Raw genomic sequence first — 17,719 nt, 5'->3', positions numbered from 1 at the left:
CGCCGATGACGGAGGCGGCGGAGGCTCCGGCGAGGGTGAGGATGAAGGACTCGCAGGGGATGCCGGGGACACATTTAGGGCTCGCGCTGAGGCTGTTCCAGTTCTTGTTTGCTGTTGCGGCGCTCTGCGCCATGGCGGCCACCAACGATTTCACCTCTGTCACTGCGTTCTGGTGTGTGATTGATTCTTACCTTTTCCTTTCCCCTTCTGGAAAAAGCATGATTGTTTTTCCCCCTCCATTTTATATTCTGGTGTGTGATTGATTCTTACCTTTTCCTTTCCCCTTCTGGAAAAAGCATGATTGTTTTTCCCCCCTCCATTTTAAACAGTGTCAGTGTTCTAAGTGTAGCAGGTATCGCGGATATATTCGGGATATTATTAGATGCCATGGTGCATATTGATATTGTAGGCGTCCTATGAAATTTAGACTTACAAAATTGTCCCGTCGTGTAATAAGATATTGTTAGGGGTTGCAGAGGTTGCTATCTGGAGGGCACCTATGAAATTTAGATAGTAGTGTCAGATCTGCTATATAGAAGAATTTCTAATGGATCGCTTTAAGCTAGTCTATCGGCTTGAAAATAAGCTACGAATGGACTGGTAGACAGAATAAGTTTTTAGGAAACTATGCAAACCATGAGATAATCTTCTAGAAGATGCATATCTAAAGAAAAACCCTAAAAATGATAGATCTAGTAGAGTTGTTCACCTTATTTCATTAAGAGAACTAGAACAGTACTGTCAGCTATCTAAGACATTTAAGCAAACTAAAAGGCAAATTAAAGATAGTAACATTAGGCAATCTTGTTACACAAGGATATCCTTTAGAGTATGGTTGCACACAACCCTACCGAAGGAACAAATACTACAAAAAGGAATTTCAAAAACCATATAAATTTAAAAAGGAAATTTTCTCAATGGAAAATTTCGCAAAAGGGGAAATCTCAATGAGAAGAAAAATCAAAATACACTGTTAAACCCCGAATCTCAAAGAAAAAATGCAAATGCTTCATATGCCAAGAAGTTGGCTACTGTGCCAATGAAATACCTAAAAGGAAAAATACAAATGAAATAATTATACGTGAAGACATAATTGAATATGGATTGGACCTTATAGAGCAAGGTTTTAAATGTCGAATGTCGGGTTCATGTCGGACGGCTAAAATTCATGTCGGATAGCAGAAATCGAAGATATGTCGGGGGACATGAAAAACATATCGGATTGTCATATCGGATGGTGTGCATATATGTAATATAAATATCATAAATAAAATCTAAGCATACTTAATAAATTCTATTGTTTAAACATATAAAAAAGTAAATAGCTAATGATACTTAGGGTTGATGTTGAAGAAAAGAAGTGAGAAAAGAGGAGTCCGATGTTGATGGTTAAGGAAAGAGAAGATCACTCGATATTGATATCGAAGGAATAGCTCGGAGAAGAAACCAATGAGATGTCGAAGGAGAGAGAGAAGATGAGCGACATAAATAACTTCGGTCTTTTTTGCCATTTTTTCTAACTGATCGGGTTTTGTCTTTGAAAGCTATACTAAGACAATCAAGAATTTAAACTCAAACCTGATTAGATAAACATAGCAAAAAGAATAAAAAAATCAGCCAAATTTCCAGACTAAAAAATTAGCCGACATAGCCGACCTGTCTCCCGATATATCCGTTCGACATATCCGACATGTCCCCTGATATATCCGACATAAACATAAAAACACAATACGCATTGAAAAACTCCGTATCGTATCGGTCGGCCTCTATAAGTAAACCAACTCCAAGTAGATTCAGAAAATTCATATTATGAAGTAACATCAAAATCAGATATAGAAAGTGAAGAGGAATATGAATATCCTAAAATTTATATGATGAATAAAGAAGAAAACAACATATCAGGAGAATATATAGAATTTTCTGACTCAGATATGCATGACCTTCAAGGAGAAAGATTCTCCATCTCAAATGAGGATATAGAGATGCTAAAACTAGCCATTCCCAAACCTCATAAAATGATGTTTATAGGATAATGGGTATTTTTAATACCAAATTCTTCAATAAACATTATTATATTTTTATCTTGTTAATAACGAATTGCATAGAGAAGATAGCTTCGAGAGCATTCCTATCCTAAATCAAAGAAAAATAAACAAATTAAAAGAAAAATAAACAAGTTAAAAGAAAAATATAAAGATATGAAATATCTTTATATTAAACTTGTACAAGTCAAAATTACTGGTCAAGTCTGGTGTCAATACACCTATTATAGTACTCTTTATGGATGAAAAAATTATCTCTAATCCATTAGATGCCTTAATAGGAGTATGTAAATCTAATTTAGCAAACCAAATTCTAGGTGTTAATATTCACCCGGATTACTCTGTTGCTCTTAATGACCCTCACATATGTGATGTGGCAAAATTACATATCAATCTCAAAGGTATTAAAATGAAACCAGGTAGTCGAGTGTTTGGAATACAATGAAAATCTGTAATAGCACTAAGTCAAATATTGACCTTCTTTAGCAAAAAATTTAGAGAAGTAATTAGTCTTTTCGAGGTACAACCTGGAAAGACAATACAACCTTGTATTATAAGTTTAAATGATCTTGAGATAGATCCTGATCTAGAAATCAATCTAAGGCATTTAGGGATGCATGAAGAAACATTTATCATTTCTAGTAATACCATCATAACTACATATATAAGCCAACCAAATTCAACAAAAGGCCTCTTTTCGAAAAGATGATGAATCTAGTTCATCTTCAAAAGAACTTGAAGAAATCTTGAATCCACAAAGATGTATTCAACATTCTATGGAAAAATCATGATGTCCAGTTATCACCTCTAAGATATCATGATAGAATTCTATGCCCATTCTCTAAATTTGGATAAAAAACAAGAGTAAGCTGTTTTATTGGTATTACAGTTGCATATCCAGAATATAAACGCTTTACGCTTTATACTTTAATAGATACCGTAGTCAATATAAGCATTATTAGAGGATAATTTGTTCCTTCACATTATAAAAGGCAATGCAAAAAATCCTCAAATAATTACATTCTTTAAGCTAAGGCAACTGCAATAACTGAAAAAGTCAAAAACCTTCCTATTATTTTTGAAACAATTGACAGAAAAGAAATTGCTCTTAACTTTTTCTACTTGTATTATAAAAAGTGACTATATGGAAGATATTATTATAGATAATAACATAAACCGTTGGTTTCCCATTATCATCGATAAATATGTTATTAACTTCAAATTTCTTCTTGATCAAAAGAAATTTCCTATTCCAAAAATCTCGTTTAAGCTTCGCACAGGCAAAGGATTTACCCTTACACTCACAACATAGTGTGGTGAATTATTAACACTACAAACAACAATTAGCGGATGTTTGGGAGGAAATGTAAATAAGATTTTAGCCAGTGTGTATCTGAAGCATCGGTTTGATAACTAATATATCTTTAGATTGTGACCGATAAAGAATTTTTTGTTCTTTTATTTCATTTTGATGTTTATAATTTTTTTAATTGTTCATCATTAAGGGTTATTCTAATTTTATCGGTGTCCTGTTTGTTTATACCTTTATTATTTGTCTTTATATCTTTTCTATTCTTAAGCTTATTTTAAAGTGAATTTTTTTCTAGAGAGTTTAAATATATACCTTCTCCTATAATTTAGTAATCCTAAAAGCTTTGCAATTCTTTTAGAGTTTTAATTTTTTTTCTTTGAACTCTTTGATCTTTGTAATGATATGGTCTTGCAATTTAACATGATCACATCTAATTCTTTTTTCTAAAAATTTGATATCCTCTTCAATAAGATATCTTTTTTAGAGGATAGAATGACTCCATGATTGAGCAAAAGTTGTGCTGCTGCTATCAGGTGCTCTTTGTATTCTTCTTTTGTTTTTGAGAATACTAGAATGTCGTCTATATAGACAACAATGAAAAGGATATGTCCAAAAATGCTATTCATCAATTTTTAAAATATTTGAGGAGCAGTTTTGAGACCAAACGACATAAGGTTTCATTCGTAATGCCCTCTATCACGACAGTTGTGAAAGCTACGTCTACTCTCCAAAAAATGCTTTTGGAAAAGATGTCACTCAAAAAAGCAGATGTCGACACTTTTCCAAAAATAAGATGTCACCTTGTCTTTGCTTTTCAAAAAGTAAAAGACACGAGACCACTACTTTAAAGAAAAGGCAAGATTCCTCCATCGAGTAGGGTCATCTGCTAAATTGAGAAACAAATTTGGGAATTTGAAGTCCGAAGAAATCTATATAAGTCTTGTATAGAATCCATCAATTTTCTTTGTCTTTAATAAAAATAAGAGAGAAGTGTGCTTGTAATATTCTTTGTAAAATTTTGATGTTAAGGTGGTATTAGAGCTTCATCCGGCTTGGAATTTTGTGTTGTAAAAATATCTCTGTAAATTTCTCTATTTAATTATGGAGTAAATTCTTTCTTTCTCCAATATCTGTCTTCAGTATGTAGTTTATTTATTGATATTATGCATTATATATTTATTTCTTTATCAAGCTACGCCTAGAGGTAGGAAAGGAAACTAGGTTGTGCTCTCTCTTTCAAAAGTAACATGCTAGGATTGTGGTAACCCTTATGTGTAGCAGCATGTATGCTGTTGGTTTCAAGTCCTTAGTCTAAACTGAAAGCTGCGCTCAGACTATGTGTTTAGCTGGAGAAAACATAGTCAAGCCCTTGGTTAAGAATAAGGTATATAGTGACTCGTCCTCATCTGAGTAGTAATTTAAAATTTGATTATTATTATTAAAATGTTGATTTCCTTGTTGTATAGCTGCAAATTATGTTTGTGGCTCGTACTTGTTGTGTTAACGTTTGTATTTATTACCTTAATACTATCCTATTTGGCGGATTACAGATTTTGGGTATATGAAGCATAATATCAAGAAATAAGTGCTTGTAACTCATAGGTTCAATACTAATCTTGCATGAGTCTAGACATGATTATATTGATATCTTTCTCCTTTCTTTATCTCTTCTTATATGGTGTAATTCTTACTGCAACACTTTATACCTTGTTTGTTAACGAAGGGTTTGACCCTGTTTTTTCCGACTAAACATATTGTCTGAGCGCGGCTTTCCGTTCAGACTAAGGACTTGAAACCAACAACATATATGCTGCTATACATAAGAGTCACCGCAATCTTAGCATGCTGCTTCAGAAAGAGAGAGTACAACCTAGCTTTGTTTCCTACCTCTAGGCATAACTTGATTAACAAACAAATATATAAAGCATAATATCAAGAAATAAACTACCTGATGAAAACAAAGATTAGAGAAAGAAAGCAAATTACTCTATAATTAAATAGAGAAAGTTACAGAGATTTTTACAATACAAAATTCTAGGTTGGATACGGCTCTGATACCCACTTAACAACAGTGAAATTTTACAAAAGGAATATTATGAGCACACTTCTCTCTTATTTTTATTAAAGACTTTGAAAACTTATGGATTCCATACAAGAATCTTGACTCATAATATAGATTTCTTCGGACTTCAAATTCCCAAATTTGTTTCTCAATTAAGCAAATGACCATTCTCGATGGAGGAATCTTGACTTTTCTTTAAAGTAGGGCCTCATACCCTTCATTTTTTGAAAAGTAAGGGTAACATGGCATCTTACTTTTGGAAAAATAATAGCATTTGCTCTTTTGGGTGGCATTTTTTAAAGAGTAAACGTGGCTTTCACAGCTATATTTTTTGGTGTTCCGTCATTACAAGAGTCGAGATTGTTGTAGGACCCACCATGCTTCTTTCTAGAACAGTTTCTTAATCAAAAAGATTGCACTGGAGAAGTGCTGCAACCTGTGCTCGTCATAGGTTTATACAGCTCTTTTGCTTTATGGGCTATTGGTCCTAAGACCATATTTTCTTCAATCTTGCAAATCTCATTCTTTGAAGTTTAATTTTGGGAGGCATAAAATAATTTGATCTTGAATAATTATTTTCCCGTAAATATAGTGTAGGGTTTCAAGAATTCATTTGTTATCATTTCTTTCTCTTCTTCAAAGTCATATTTTTTTCATTAAAAGGAATATGTTTGAATAGGGGTTCCCTTGTTAAGGGATCTAATATCCAAATTTGATAACATGGATAAATTTCGCTCTTTCCATACATGCCATGTGGCAAACTAAAAAAACTCATTGAAAATTTTCTGTTTCTTCAAGTGCTCGACTACAAATAGCAGGAACAAAGGATTATACTTTTCATTCTACTTTTATCAATATACAACTCATGAATTAGCCCCTTTTGAATGTGTTTCTTGTGGACAAATATGAGCTCAAAACTAGCTAGTATTCTTGGCCTATCATACTGATTTAGTATGACCTGAGAAGCTAATTTGAATAAGGGAATTATCCCGTCATCTTTGAGCTTCCCAAAGAATGAGAGCATTGCCTGATCATTGATCATGTTCCTCTGATAATTGTCGAACATTTCTTTTAATCTTTTATTTTGTATTATAATAACATATTCAAAAGGAATATTATAAGATATCTTCTTATTTTGTATTATAATAACATATTCAAAAGGAATAATTTGACATAATATTCGTGTAATAAGATATTGTTAAGTGGTGTAGAGGTTGTTATCTGGAGGGCATCTACCAGCGGCGGCGTTTAGTTGAGAGGGAAGAGGTGACAATTGGTCGAGGGTGAAGAGATTCTAGACTTAAGAAAAGTGAGGCGGAGTATTGGGGGCTTAATTGACCCATATTCTCCTATTTCTAATTTTATACAAAGTGGGTTCAGGTTTAGATTTAGGGTTCAATTGAATCTAATCCAAATCTGATATTTAAGCAAATGTTAACTCAGAACACCATATGGCACTATTTTGGCCGATCAAACAGAAATATTGTTCGATACATATGAGAGATTGCAAAAATGTCATCGATATGTAATGTCAACAATTTTCTAAATTGATATATAAAACCTTTTCTCCTTGCGACAAGTGGTGTAAAATGACATTTCAGCTGACGGGTTGGACATGTTGACATTGTGTGGTGTAATGTAAATTTGGCATGTGAATGTGTTTATTCTAAGTCTTTTTAGTCAACCTTGGAAGTTGGGAGTCAAAATAGCATGATTACTGGTAAAAGAAGTCAGGCAATATCTCTAGTCCTGGTTTCTATTAGGTATGTAGAATGTGCAACACTTGGAGCTTGCTGCAATTTGTGACTGTGTTTGGGGAGGCTGCATGTATAAGCATGTATGTCTATATGCATCTAGGAATTCTGAGTGACATACACTACTACACCGATGTATGTATTTGTGCATGAACTTATGAAGCAAAGGCTTCATACTTGTATTCAGGAGACATATTCTAATTGGTGGATTTGTGAGGATCTCTTAAAAGTTGGGGAAAACTCGTGGTCTTTTGGGAAGTAATGGGGACCTTAAACATTTGTTGGAACCCCTTCAGCTTAAAAGCTTAAAATTAGTATGACTTGGTTCCAATGTTTTAAAAAGCTCCCACCTAGGCCGTGCCGTCTAGGCCTTGAGAGCACCTTAGGTACCGGAGACTGCTTACGCAGATTGCACTGCTAGGTCTTGGTCGTGATTTCCTCTATTACTACCTCAATTTCCTCTAACCTCGTCCGAACTCCTTTGGCCTCCACCAACCGCGAACACCTCCTTCGACTTTCATCAAAACCTTCTCCGCCATCACTTAAACAAAAAAAGAAATCCCCATAGGCCTAGCGCATGGGTGCCAGTTTGGCACCTAGCGGTGTCTAGCTCTTTCAATAACATTGATTGTAATTGAAAATTAGAAGGAAAGGAAAACATCTAGGTCTCGCCGAGGTGCCTGGGCTCTAGGCATCATGTCCAATTCCTAGGCCGACTAGGCTTTCTATAACCTTGCTTGGTTCTAAGTATCACTTCCTCATTTACTTTCTAATGATGTACTATACTCACTATTAATGCCACTACAATATCTTTCTTAATTTGTGAGTATATTCAGAGCCTTTAGTTAGCACTACTATCATCATGGGGAAATCAATCTTTTCCTCAACCATACATGACTAGATATTCACTTATATCTATTGTGTGTTTAATGAGATCTTACTCATCTTTCGACATATCAAAGTTTTACATTAGATTTTTCACTTCCATGTGAGCTGCTTTAATACCACTCTTAGAGAATTTAATTTACTTTCCAGAGACTTCTAATTTTCTCCTTCCAAAAAATCCAACCTTACACTATTAGACTGCAAGGATGTTGTATTTGCTTTTGCACATTTTGGTGAAATACCTTGTTAATTTTTCTCTAACTTTTTTATATATATGTAGAAATAACCAATTACTGGGAGAACTGATGTAGAATTTGGGAGTGAGGTAGATTGAAATTTGGTTTATAATACTTAAATAATGAATTTTTGTAGATTTGGGAGGTAGCATGACTGAAATTGGATTTATACACTTATCCTAGATAATGGATGTTGCTATTTTCTTATTATGATTTCCTGAATTTACAATTAGCGTTACAATTGACGTGCAGCGGCAGTTACGAATGGGCTATAGACAAATTGCATGCTTGTGTACATTTATCTCCAAGTGGTAGTCTGATGCATGATAGATCCAGATGTGAATTTTGTAGAAGACTATTATGAAGATTTGATGAAGATTTTGTCAAGGATTTTAGTAGGACCTTAGTTTTTTGGTAGGTTTTAATTTTATTTTATGCTATCTTTTATTTAAATTAGGATTTCTTTAGGATTTAGTTTTTATATTTCTTTCTAATTTAGCTAGGATTTCTATTTGATTGCATATTTTAGGTTTGTTAGATTTTGATTTGATTAGGAGCTTTATTTTCTTCCAAAGGAGGATTATTAGGTTTTATCTTCTATAAACAAGACTTGAATCCTCTATGAGAAATAGACTATGATGAACAAAATGAAGAGTTCTTTAGATGTAAAATCTTTTGTCGAACATATTAATTGCTTATTGGGTGTGAAGCTCTTAGGTGTAAAGCCTATTCTTTAGTGGGATGTGAAGCCCTTGGGTGTGAACCCTATTTATCTGGATCCTCTCTTCTCTTTAGCTCTCTAGCATTCAGATCGGAGCCTCGCCGCTCCCCATTATTTGGTATAAGAATTGAAAGATCTATCTCTATCTTCTTTTTCCTCCACAAAAAACGACAAGAATAAAAAAGAAGCAGTTCATGTTGGAAATTGTGCCTCTTTAAATGCCATTACCCATTAGGATTCAAGTGTACCCGACTACTAGCTATTCTTATGCTACAGGAGTTCATAATAAGAGGGAATTATCAAGGGGTTTTGAGGCACAATATATAACAAATCTCCATATTGACTCAAAAAACCAAACGAGTTCTCAACTTTCTAAATAGTGTTTTATCAACGCCTCCTGCAAATGCGCTGTACGGTGCCTCAAGTAAGTGCAAGGAAAGCTTAAACTTGGCTATCAGTAATGGCCTTGTTAACATATTTGCCAGATTATTCTTGGTGTTAATCTTCTTCAAAACTATTTTACCATCTTGCTCTGATACTAATTTATTAGTTTCAAGTGCACAATTGAGCAGAAAATTACTTTTATTTATTATGATAGATAAAGTGCAACTCATTTGGCTAAGCACCCGGTCTTCAATTAATCAATTCAAAATCAAAGCATATCGAGGTTCGTCATCACTTTATCAGAGAAATTGCTGAGGATAGTAAAATAATCTTGAAGAAGATTGATACAAAAAATAATCTGGCAGATATGTTTACGAAGCCGTTACCGATAGCCAAATTCAAGCTTTGCTTGGACTTGTTTCGTGTCCAAGAGCGTTGAGATGTCGTATGGCGCATTTGTAGGGGCGTCGATAAAATACTATTTAGAAAGTGGAGAACTCGTTTGGGTTTTTAAGTCAAATTGAAGATTCGTTGAAAATTATGGCTCAAAACCCCTTGATAATTCCCTCTTATTATGAACTCCTGTAGCATAAGAATAGTTAGCGATCGGGTACACTTGAATCCTAATGAGTAGTGCCATTTGATGTAATTATTATTAGAAACCTATTCAACCATAGACTCTTTAAGTCCAATTCAACTCTAACTTGGATTTTGAGAAGCCCAATCTGCCCTCCAAATAGCAGCGCCTTCTCACCTGTCAGGACTTGGCCAAAGAAGACAACAACCATAAATACATGGATGGTTAGGATTAATCCAAGATCAAGGGTTTAATTGAAAGGTCTTTTTATATAAGAAAGTGATTTTTTTCTGTGATAGTCGTCATTGTATTTCATACTCCCTTTAAAAGTAGGAGTTCTTGGAAAAAATTCATTGGTCAATTTTACCCCTAATCCTTTTCAATATTGACATTCTTATCCTAATTATAATTGGTTATCAACTAAAACTATTAAATTAAAATTAAGCTCCTGAATTAAAGCTCTCTCCGTTCAAAACTAATCAATAAAAATTTGATCTAATTAGAATTGATTGACAACTAAAGAGTATAAAGAAGCTTAAACTCTCGAATTAAAGCTCCCTCCATTCAAAGCCAATTAATAAAAAATTGATCTAGTTAGAATTAGTAAACAACTAAAGAGTAGAAAGAAGCTTAGAGTACATTAGCATTATAAATATAATATGCATTGCACGTGTAAATATTAACCAATTGATTGATACCAAATTATAGAATTAATTAATTATCAACAAAAACTAATTAGTTAAAGTATTTTTTGCAGTAGTCCCTTAGACCTTTCATATTTTGAAATTAGTCTGTCAAAGCATTGAACTTATTATTAATTAACTCAATTCTTAAGTTATTTGAAATTTGTCATTCAAATCAATGGTATAATTCGCAATTTGAGGGACTAATTTTTCTCTAATTGCTTTTTGTACTCTTGATTAGAGAAGCTGATATCAAAATAACTTAAGAATTACGGATGTAATAGCTATTTCAATGATTCGATGAATTAATTTTAAAATAATAAGAATTGAGCAACCTAATAGGTCAATGTGGTTATCTTTGCAAACTTATGGAGAGGTTTTCTTAAATGATGATAGGTTTTCTTATTCTACAGTCATTAGGGATTAAGATAGAAGATTTTTTTTTACTTCATAAGAATTTTATGTCATCTGTTATTATTAGATTTGAGGCATTGAAGAAATTGATTGCTATATCCTATATGAGCCAATAATCTTTTCGAATAATGTGTAGTTTACATTGCTCATGATTTATAAGCGAATAATTTTTTCCAATAATTTGTAGCTTACATTGCTTATGATCACAAGGACACATAAAATAAAAAATGAAGGTACATAAATGTAAGTATTAAGAAAGTTCACATATAATATTACATCATCAAGTTGAGAATTAAAAGAAACACTTTTACAACCAAGTTATACTAAAGAAATAAACCGAACAAATAACCACGTGCAATGCACATGTATCTCTCCTAGTAGTAAAGAAAACAGAGAGCTTCTCTTTGAGGGTTTAGGGGTTTTTTTCCTTCAGTGATTGTGCTTTCTCTTTTCTATAGTGAATTTTCTCCGATGCTCCTACTGTGGATGTAGCCCAAATTGGGTGAATCATGTAAATCTCTGTCTTTGTGATTGCTTGTTGTTTATTCTTGTGCTTGTTCTTCGCAATTATTTTCGCTTGATTGTGCACTTATTCTGACAGTTCATAATCTTAAATCGTTATGCTAATATTATAAAAAGCTTATTATCCCTTAGCATTTTCGACGAGGACGTTGAATTTAAATAGGAGGAGCTTTGATGCAGGACAAATCCACATGTGAATCTTGTAGAAGATTTTGGTGAAGATTTGATGAAGATTTTGTTAAGGATTTTATTATGATCTTAGTTTTTTTGGTAGGTTTTAATTTTATTTTATGTAATCTTTTATCTAAGTTGGGATTTCTTTAGAATTTATATTTTATATTACTTTTTAGTTTAGTTAGGATTTTTGTTTGATTGCATATTTTAAGTTTGTTAGATTTTGATTTGATAAGGCTTTTTAGATTTTAAGAAATAGACTATGATGAATAAACGAAGAGTTTTCAAGCATGTGAATTGCTTATTGGGTGTGAAGCTCTTAGGTGTAAAGCATATTCTCTAGTGAGGTGTGAAGCCCTCAAGTGTGAAGTCTATTCTCTAGTGGGGTGTGAAACCCTTAGGTGTGAAGCCTATTCTCTAATTAGGTGTGAAGCCCTTGGGTCTGAAGCCTATTTGTTCGTGAGGTGTGAAACCCTTTGGCGTTAAACCTGTTTATCTTGATCCTCTCTTCTTTTTAGTTCTCTCGCATTCAGATCGGAGCCCTCACACTGTTCCCCGTCATAGTCTAATATAGAACAGGCAATTGAATTTCATCATTTTAAACAGTTGTTAGACTTAGCTTTAGTCAACCTTTTAAATTTTTTGGACTCGTACTTTTAGATAAGATGTGAATGTGCTAGAGATTTGATTTGGTTGGTTCTTGTTAGTCAGTTGAGATTTGAGTTATTAGACTTTTTATTGAGAAATGAGCCTCTCGTAAAAGAATTTTATGTACTTAGAATGAGGAAGATATGTTGATTTAGAATTAACGAGGAGGATGTGTTTTTTCTCTTTTTCTGAGGTTTTGTTTCCTTTTTGTTTCTTCTTCAGGGTATGATTCCCTTCAGTTACTTCATAGTGCAATTTCTTATTTATCTCTGTGAGGGCGTGACTCCTCATCTTTTACTCTTGTTTTCTTAGAAAATTTCAAATTTCTCTACTCTCCAATTGGCCCCTTGTTATAGTCAGATTTCTGGATTTCTCCCTTTGAACTAGCGACTGATGTCTTTCCTTAGATGTTAAAGTTGTGATTTTCTGCCTACCGAAGGTACTAGGCCTGATAATTAGTGCTGTCAAATGAGTTGATATTGGGAGTTAAAGCAAGTCTTCGGCCACCCTCTAAACATTACTTAAATTTGAAATTGGTGCAGGAAAAGGGAAGTAACTTTCATTTGTTGACGGGTGCTTGTTAGAGCATACATAATAATTGACATTTGGTGAATGAACCAGGCTAGATTCCTAGACATGATTGTTGACAATTTATTATTAGGTGTATCACATTCTTACCAGATCCCTGGGATATTTTAACAGGAGGCTCAATCAAAACGTATAATACAGAGAAATTTTTTATATTTTAACCTTGGCTTCTTACTATTTTAGCAGGGATAAGTATCAGATAACAAAGTAATTGATCTCATTTGCTTATTGTTTTGCTTGTAATCTTACTAACTTCCTATTTAAACAGTCTTCAGATTGCAATTATTCGTTAATGCAACATTATTCCATTACCCAGTCTGTTTTTTTTTTTGCTTGGACAAATGCTTTCATTCTTCTCCTTATGTTCTATGCCTTCTGCATATTTTATTATTATTATTATTTCTTTCTTTTCTTTATACCTCTTTTAAATTTTTTTGTTAGAATTGGGCCTAACCCTGGCTATTTCTTTTAGCTATCTTGTTGCAGCAGTCATCTTACAAAGCCTGTGGAGTCTTTGTCTAGCCTTTTTGGATATGTATGCACTTCTAGTTAAGCGTTCTTTGAGTAATTGCCAAGTCACCTGTCTGTTCGCCATTGGAGATGGGGTGAGGAAACTGGCTCATGTATAGAGTTTATCATTACTAACCCTTCAAAGAGGAAAAAACATCCTATAGAGGGCCTTCGGTTGAGGCTTTGTTGTTTCTGTTGTATAGGGCTTTTGATAGAATATTGTATAGCGAGGAAGAACAGGATGACTCTTAACATATCAATGAAATCACTATCCGTGCACATCAAGTTTCGTGATATGTCGGATGCTCCCCTCTCCTTTCTCCCTATATCGTATTCTATAGGGTGCACCCTGTAGAAGTTCCTCTGTAGTCATTGACTCTCAATTTCTTACACAGGTAACTCGTATTTTTGTTTTGTGCTGCAGATCACGTCATTTCTCACATTTGCAGCAGCCACTGCATCTGCAGGCATCACAATTCTCATCAGCAATGATCTAAGCTTGTGTAAAGTGAACCACTGTGCAAATTTTGAGACGGCAACAGCCATGGCCTTCTTCAGTTGGTTCACTGCCTCTCCATCTTTTCTCTTGAATTTATGGTCACTCTTATCTTCCAAGTGAAAGCGATTCAGCCAATCAAGAGCAGCTATTTTGTGCCATAATTTTATCCAAAGTTTTTCGTTCCCCCCACCCACCCCCAAATTCTCATTTGAAGTCAATTCCCATCGTCAGCCGTATCTCTGTCAACTCAATATTGCGCTTCTAAATGATGGTTGTATTTAATGGCATACGGCGGTTGCCTTTTTTTCTTTTTCCTTTTAATTAAATGTGTCGTGTGGCAGTCTGTTGTTCGATGGGTTTTGTATGGACGAAAGTGTTTTTCCTTTTAATGAATTTTAGTGTATATATTAATAAATTATTGTCAGTGAATTACCTTTTACTTTGTTCTGTATTTTGTACTGTGCTGAGTCATTTAGCTTTACTAGAAACTGCACAGCAAGGTGCCCAATTGTGTTCTCTTTTTTTTCTTCCTTTTTGATGCTCGAGTATTAAGATTTGATACCTTGCTTTGAGTAAAGATTGAAAGAAATTTGTGTTCTTTATTTCCCTTTAGATGCTCAAGTATTAAGATTTGATACCTTGGTTTGGGTGAAGACTGATTGAAACTTGAAAATTACTTTCCTGAGCGCCCAAGAACCTCTTTCAGGTTAAGAGAACTAGTTGGGCTAGATTAATCTGTTGTAGGTGAGTGTAAATGCCAGGGAGCAAAGTTTAACCAGGAGGTTTTTAACCTCCTGCAACAGTAACTAGTTGACTTAATCCTCTGTTTTTATGTTATATACAAAGCTTTTCTGTTCAGGTGTATATCGACATTCTTCAAATCCTTTAATCTAGCAATACAAATGTACCAATATGCAACCTCCCAAAATCCAAGTGCTTCCTATAATTTAAGGGTTTTGGCGAAGAGTATCATGAAGAACAGGAGCTTTCTCTCATTGATGCCTGGTTGCCGACTTCAACAACAAAATATACAACGGTGACAATATATCCGAGCATTTGCCATGATGACAATTTTGCACTGTTATTGCACAATATAATTATAGAAACTAGGTTCCAGATTGTCTACAATTGCAATGTTGTCGTCTAGATTCCGCTTGCTTCAGCAGGTCAATATTTTCCTGATAAAGAAATAAAATCTTTGTTAAGAAGGATATGATAATAAATAATTTTGTGGAGACAGTAGTCAACAGAATGAGATATGATAATAAATAATTTTGTGGAGACAGTAGTCAACAGAATGAGTAGGACTCATGCAGTCGACCCTAAAAACCTGGGATAAATGTTTTGTTATTGTTGGTTATATCAAGCAGCTTTTACATGGCTTGAGGTAGTGTCGAATGGTTACCTTTCTCAGCATGGTCAGTCCCCCGATAGCACTTTTTAATGCGCCCTTTACCTGTCAGCAAATTACTGTTCAGTTCCATTGCAACATGATGACAGGAATTTCAAAGAAAAAGGTGATAAAAAAATGCTATATGATAAAATAAGTTGTGGAAGCATTTCGTTTCACTTATCCTACAGACTTTTTTTTTCTTGCTTCTTTTGCAATTTTCATTACTAAATAAGCATAATTTGTCAGCAGCCTTGCATCCTACCATATTTTCACAATTCCTTGCACTGTTGAAATTTCTTGCAAAGTATGCATAAAATTAAAACAAAAACTGTAATAAGTTCTTATTTGGTAGTATGAAATAATTTATCATAACAACATCACATGTTGAGTGCATGTTCATTTGCATGGGTTTGACTTTGCGTGTGAACATATATGTATGTATGCATGCCCTTCTATCTCCAATTAGAAGCAGCAGTGAAGTTTTTTCTTATTGTATTGCAGTAAATGCATGGTAGTGGGTATGAGTATTTTATCTTTCTTCTCTATTCTCTTGTTTCGCTCTACTCTTGTGTTGACGATCATCAATCTTGAAATGTAATTAACTCCAAGATCCACTAGTTATATTAAGAAAGTTTAATTAAAAAAATGCTTGTACTATTGTAGTAATCTTGAAGGCATGACCCAAGGCTGCGAAACAAAAGATTACAGTATAACGGGGAAAAGGAGTACCAACATCCATCTCTTCATCAATTTGATCATTTGTTTTAGTAACTGATAGTACATGAATTTTTTTAATGTGGGCCTATTTTGTTTCACTGTGTACTTAGATTTCCCTATAAAGTAGTATGATCATAAGTTAACGGATTCACATGTTCCAATGGCCTGCAGCTCCTCGTTAGACTATAAAACTGAAACTCTCAACACTCCCCATAACTCCGAAGTTTTGATGTAATGGGAGATGTAAGTTGTACCAGAGCAACCAAGTTCAGAGCCCAAAGAGCATGGGTTAGACTATGTAAAATAGCGAATTATACCCTTCAACTCTCACAACTTCAGAGTGTAGTTGAAAGAACTTTAAGTGTCCTTAGAAACTCCAGATTCCATTAATAAAGAGGGGAATTCTTCATAGGGAGGTACATGGCTTACCAAGTAGTGTCACGGTTTGTGACCTCAATAGTATGAGAATTGAACAAGCATCATGATTAGTTGATTCGTAGTCAACCATGAAACCTTTATAGTTTAGAAGTCCGATGTTATGCTCTAAATAGGTAGAGAGTATCAGTTGGTCCGATCTACTGCATTAAATGTGCACAAAAGAAATAATGTCTTTGGATTAGACATAAATGTCTGAAGAGAAGGCATATTTCTCGTGCACTATTAATGCAATATATCGGAACCATTTAATAATTTTTCTCCTTGATGATAAATGCTAACATACAATAATATTTAACTTCTTATAGATGATCATGTCCTTCAATGTTTCTTCTCATGAGCAGAAAGATAATATCCAAGATTCGACGTGCACTGTTTTTCAATAAAATCTGCTCTCCTTCTCAGAGATAGTTAAGTGCCATCATATAATGCACCAATCTCAGTTATTAGGGAACAATCTCGCATTTCATTTTTAGTGAAGTTAATTACACATAATATATCGATTTAATCTCAAATGGCCTCCATCAAAAGATTTAGCAATAACATCAACAGGTATAAGGCAAAGTCTGTGTTCTCCATGAAATTTCACTTGTATTGAGAAAAATCTAAAAAATAATCAGAAAATAAATCGGAACAGACCTTTAATAACTCCTCCTGATATCGCTTACTCCTCTCCAGTTGCTCATCGAATTTCATTCTCCAATCCGCAGATTCATCCATCGCCTCCAAATTCGCTTGCTCAAATTGTCGTCTGCACCGAATCAAAAAATCCATAAAAAATACTTTTAGAGGAAAAAATGCAGGAAACACCCCGAACTTTGAGGTGATTTGTACAAAATGACCATTAATTTTGAAAATTAAAAAACTACTCCTAAATTTGGGAACTTTCACAAAAATTCTGAACTTCCTGAAAGTTTCACCTACTGATTATACCAAAGTTTAAAACTTTTGTGAAACTTCTCAAGATGTTTTATCTGATTCTTAAAGTTCCCAGTCCTTTGGTGCAAATTACCCAGAGTTCAGGGAGTTCTCTGAAATTTACCCAAAAATTGAACAGAGAAGAGGGGAGATGAAGAAACCTGAGGATTTCTCGATCGTCGGAGGTGAACGAGGAGTCAATTGACCAGAGATGGAAGTAGACGGCGACGGTCAAAAACAGGGCG

The 17,719-nt window shown here is 34.1% G+C and overlaps 2 protein-coding genes across 2 annotated transcripts; one reads left to right on the top strand and one right to left on the bottom strand.

Annotated features, from left to right (window-relative positions):
- On the top strand, window positions 6-14,462 carry LOC109819563 (CASP-like protein 5A2). Its single transcript, XM_020385322.1, has 3 exons — window positions 6-172; window positions 13,475-13,607; window positions 13,937-14,462. Exons 1-3 carry the CDS (start codon window positions 6-8, stop codon window positions 14,129-14,131), a joined length of 495 nt encoding a protein of 164 aa, XP_020240911.1. The 3' UTR covers window positions 14,132-14,462.
- Window positions 14,937-17,718, bottom strand: LOC109831103 (the record flags this gene model as incomplete). Its single annotated transcript, XM_020398446.1, has 4 exons — window positions 14,937-15,189; window positions 15,417-15,467; window positions 17,196-17,307; window positions 17,636-17,718. Coding segments are annotated over 4 exons (318 nt in total), but the record flags the coding sequence as incomplete, so codon positions are not given.

The sequence above is a fragment of the Asparagus officinalis genome, chromosome 1, assembly GCF_001876935.1.
Source record: "Asparagus officinalis chromosome 1, Aspof.V1, whole genome shotgun sequence".
Lineage (NCBI taxonomy): Eukaryota > Viridiplantae > Streptophyta > Magnoliopsida > Asparagales > Asparagaceae > Asparagus > Asparagus officinalis.
The sequence above is the reverse complement of the archived record's forward strand: the minus strand, read 5'-3'. Positions and strand labels throughout refer to the sequence as shown.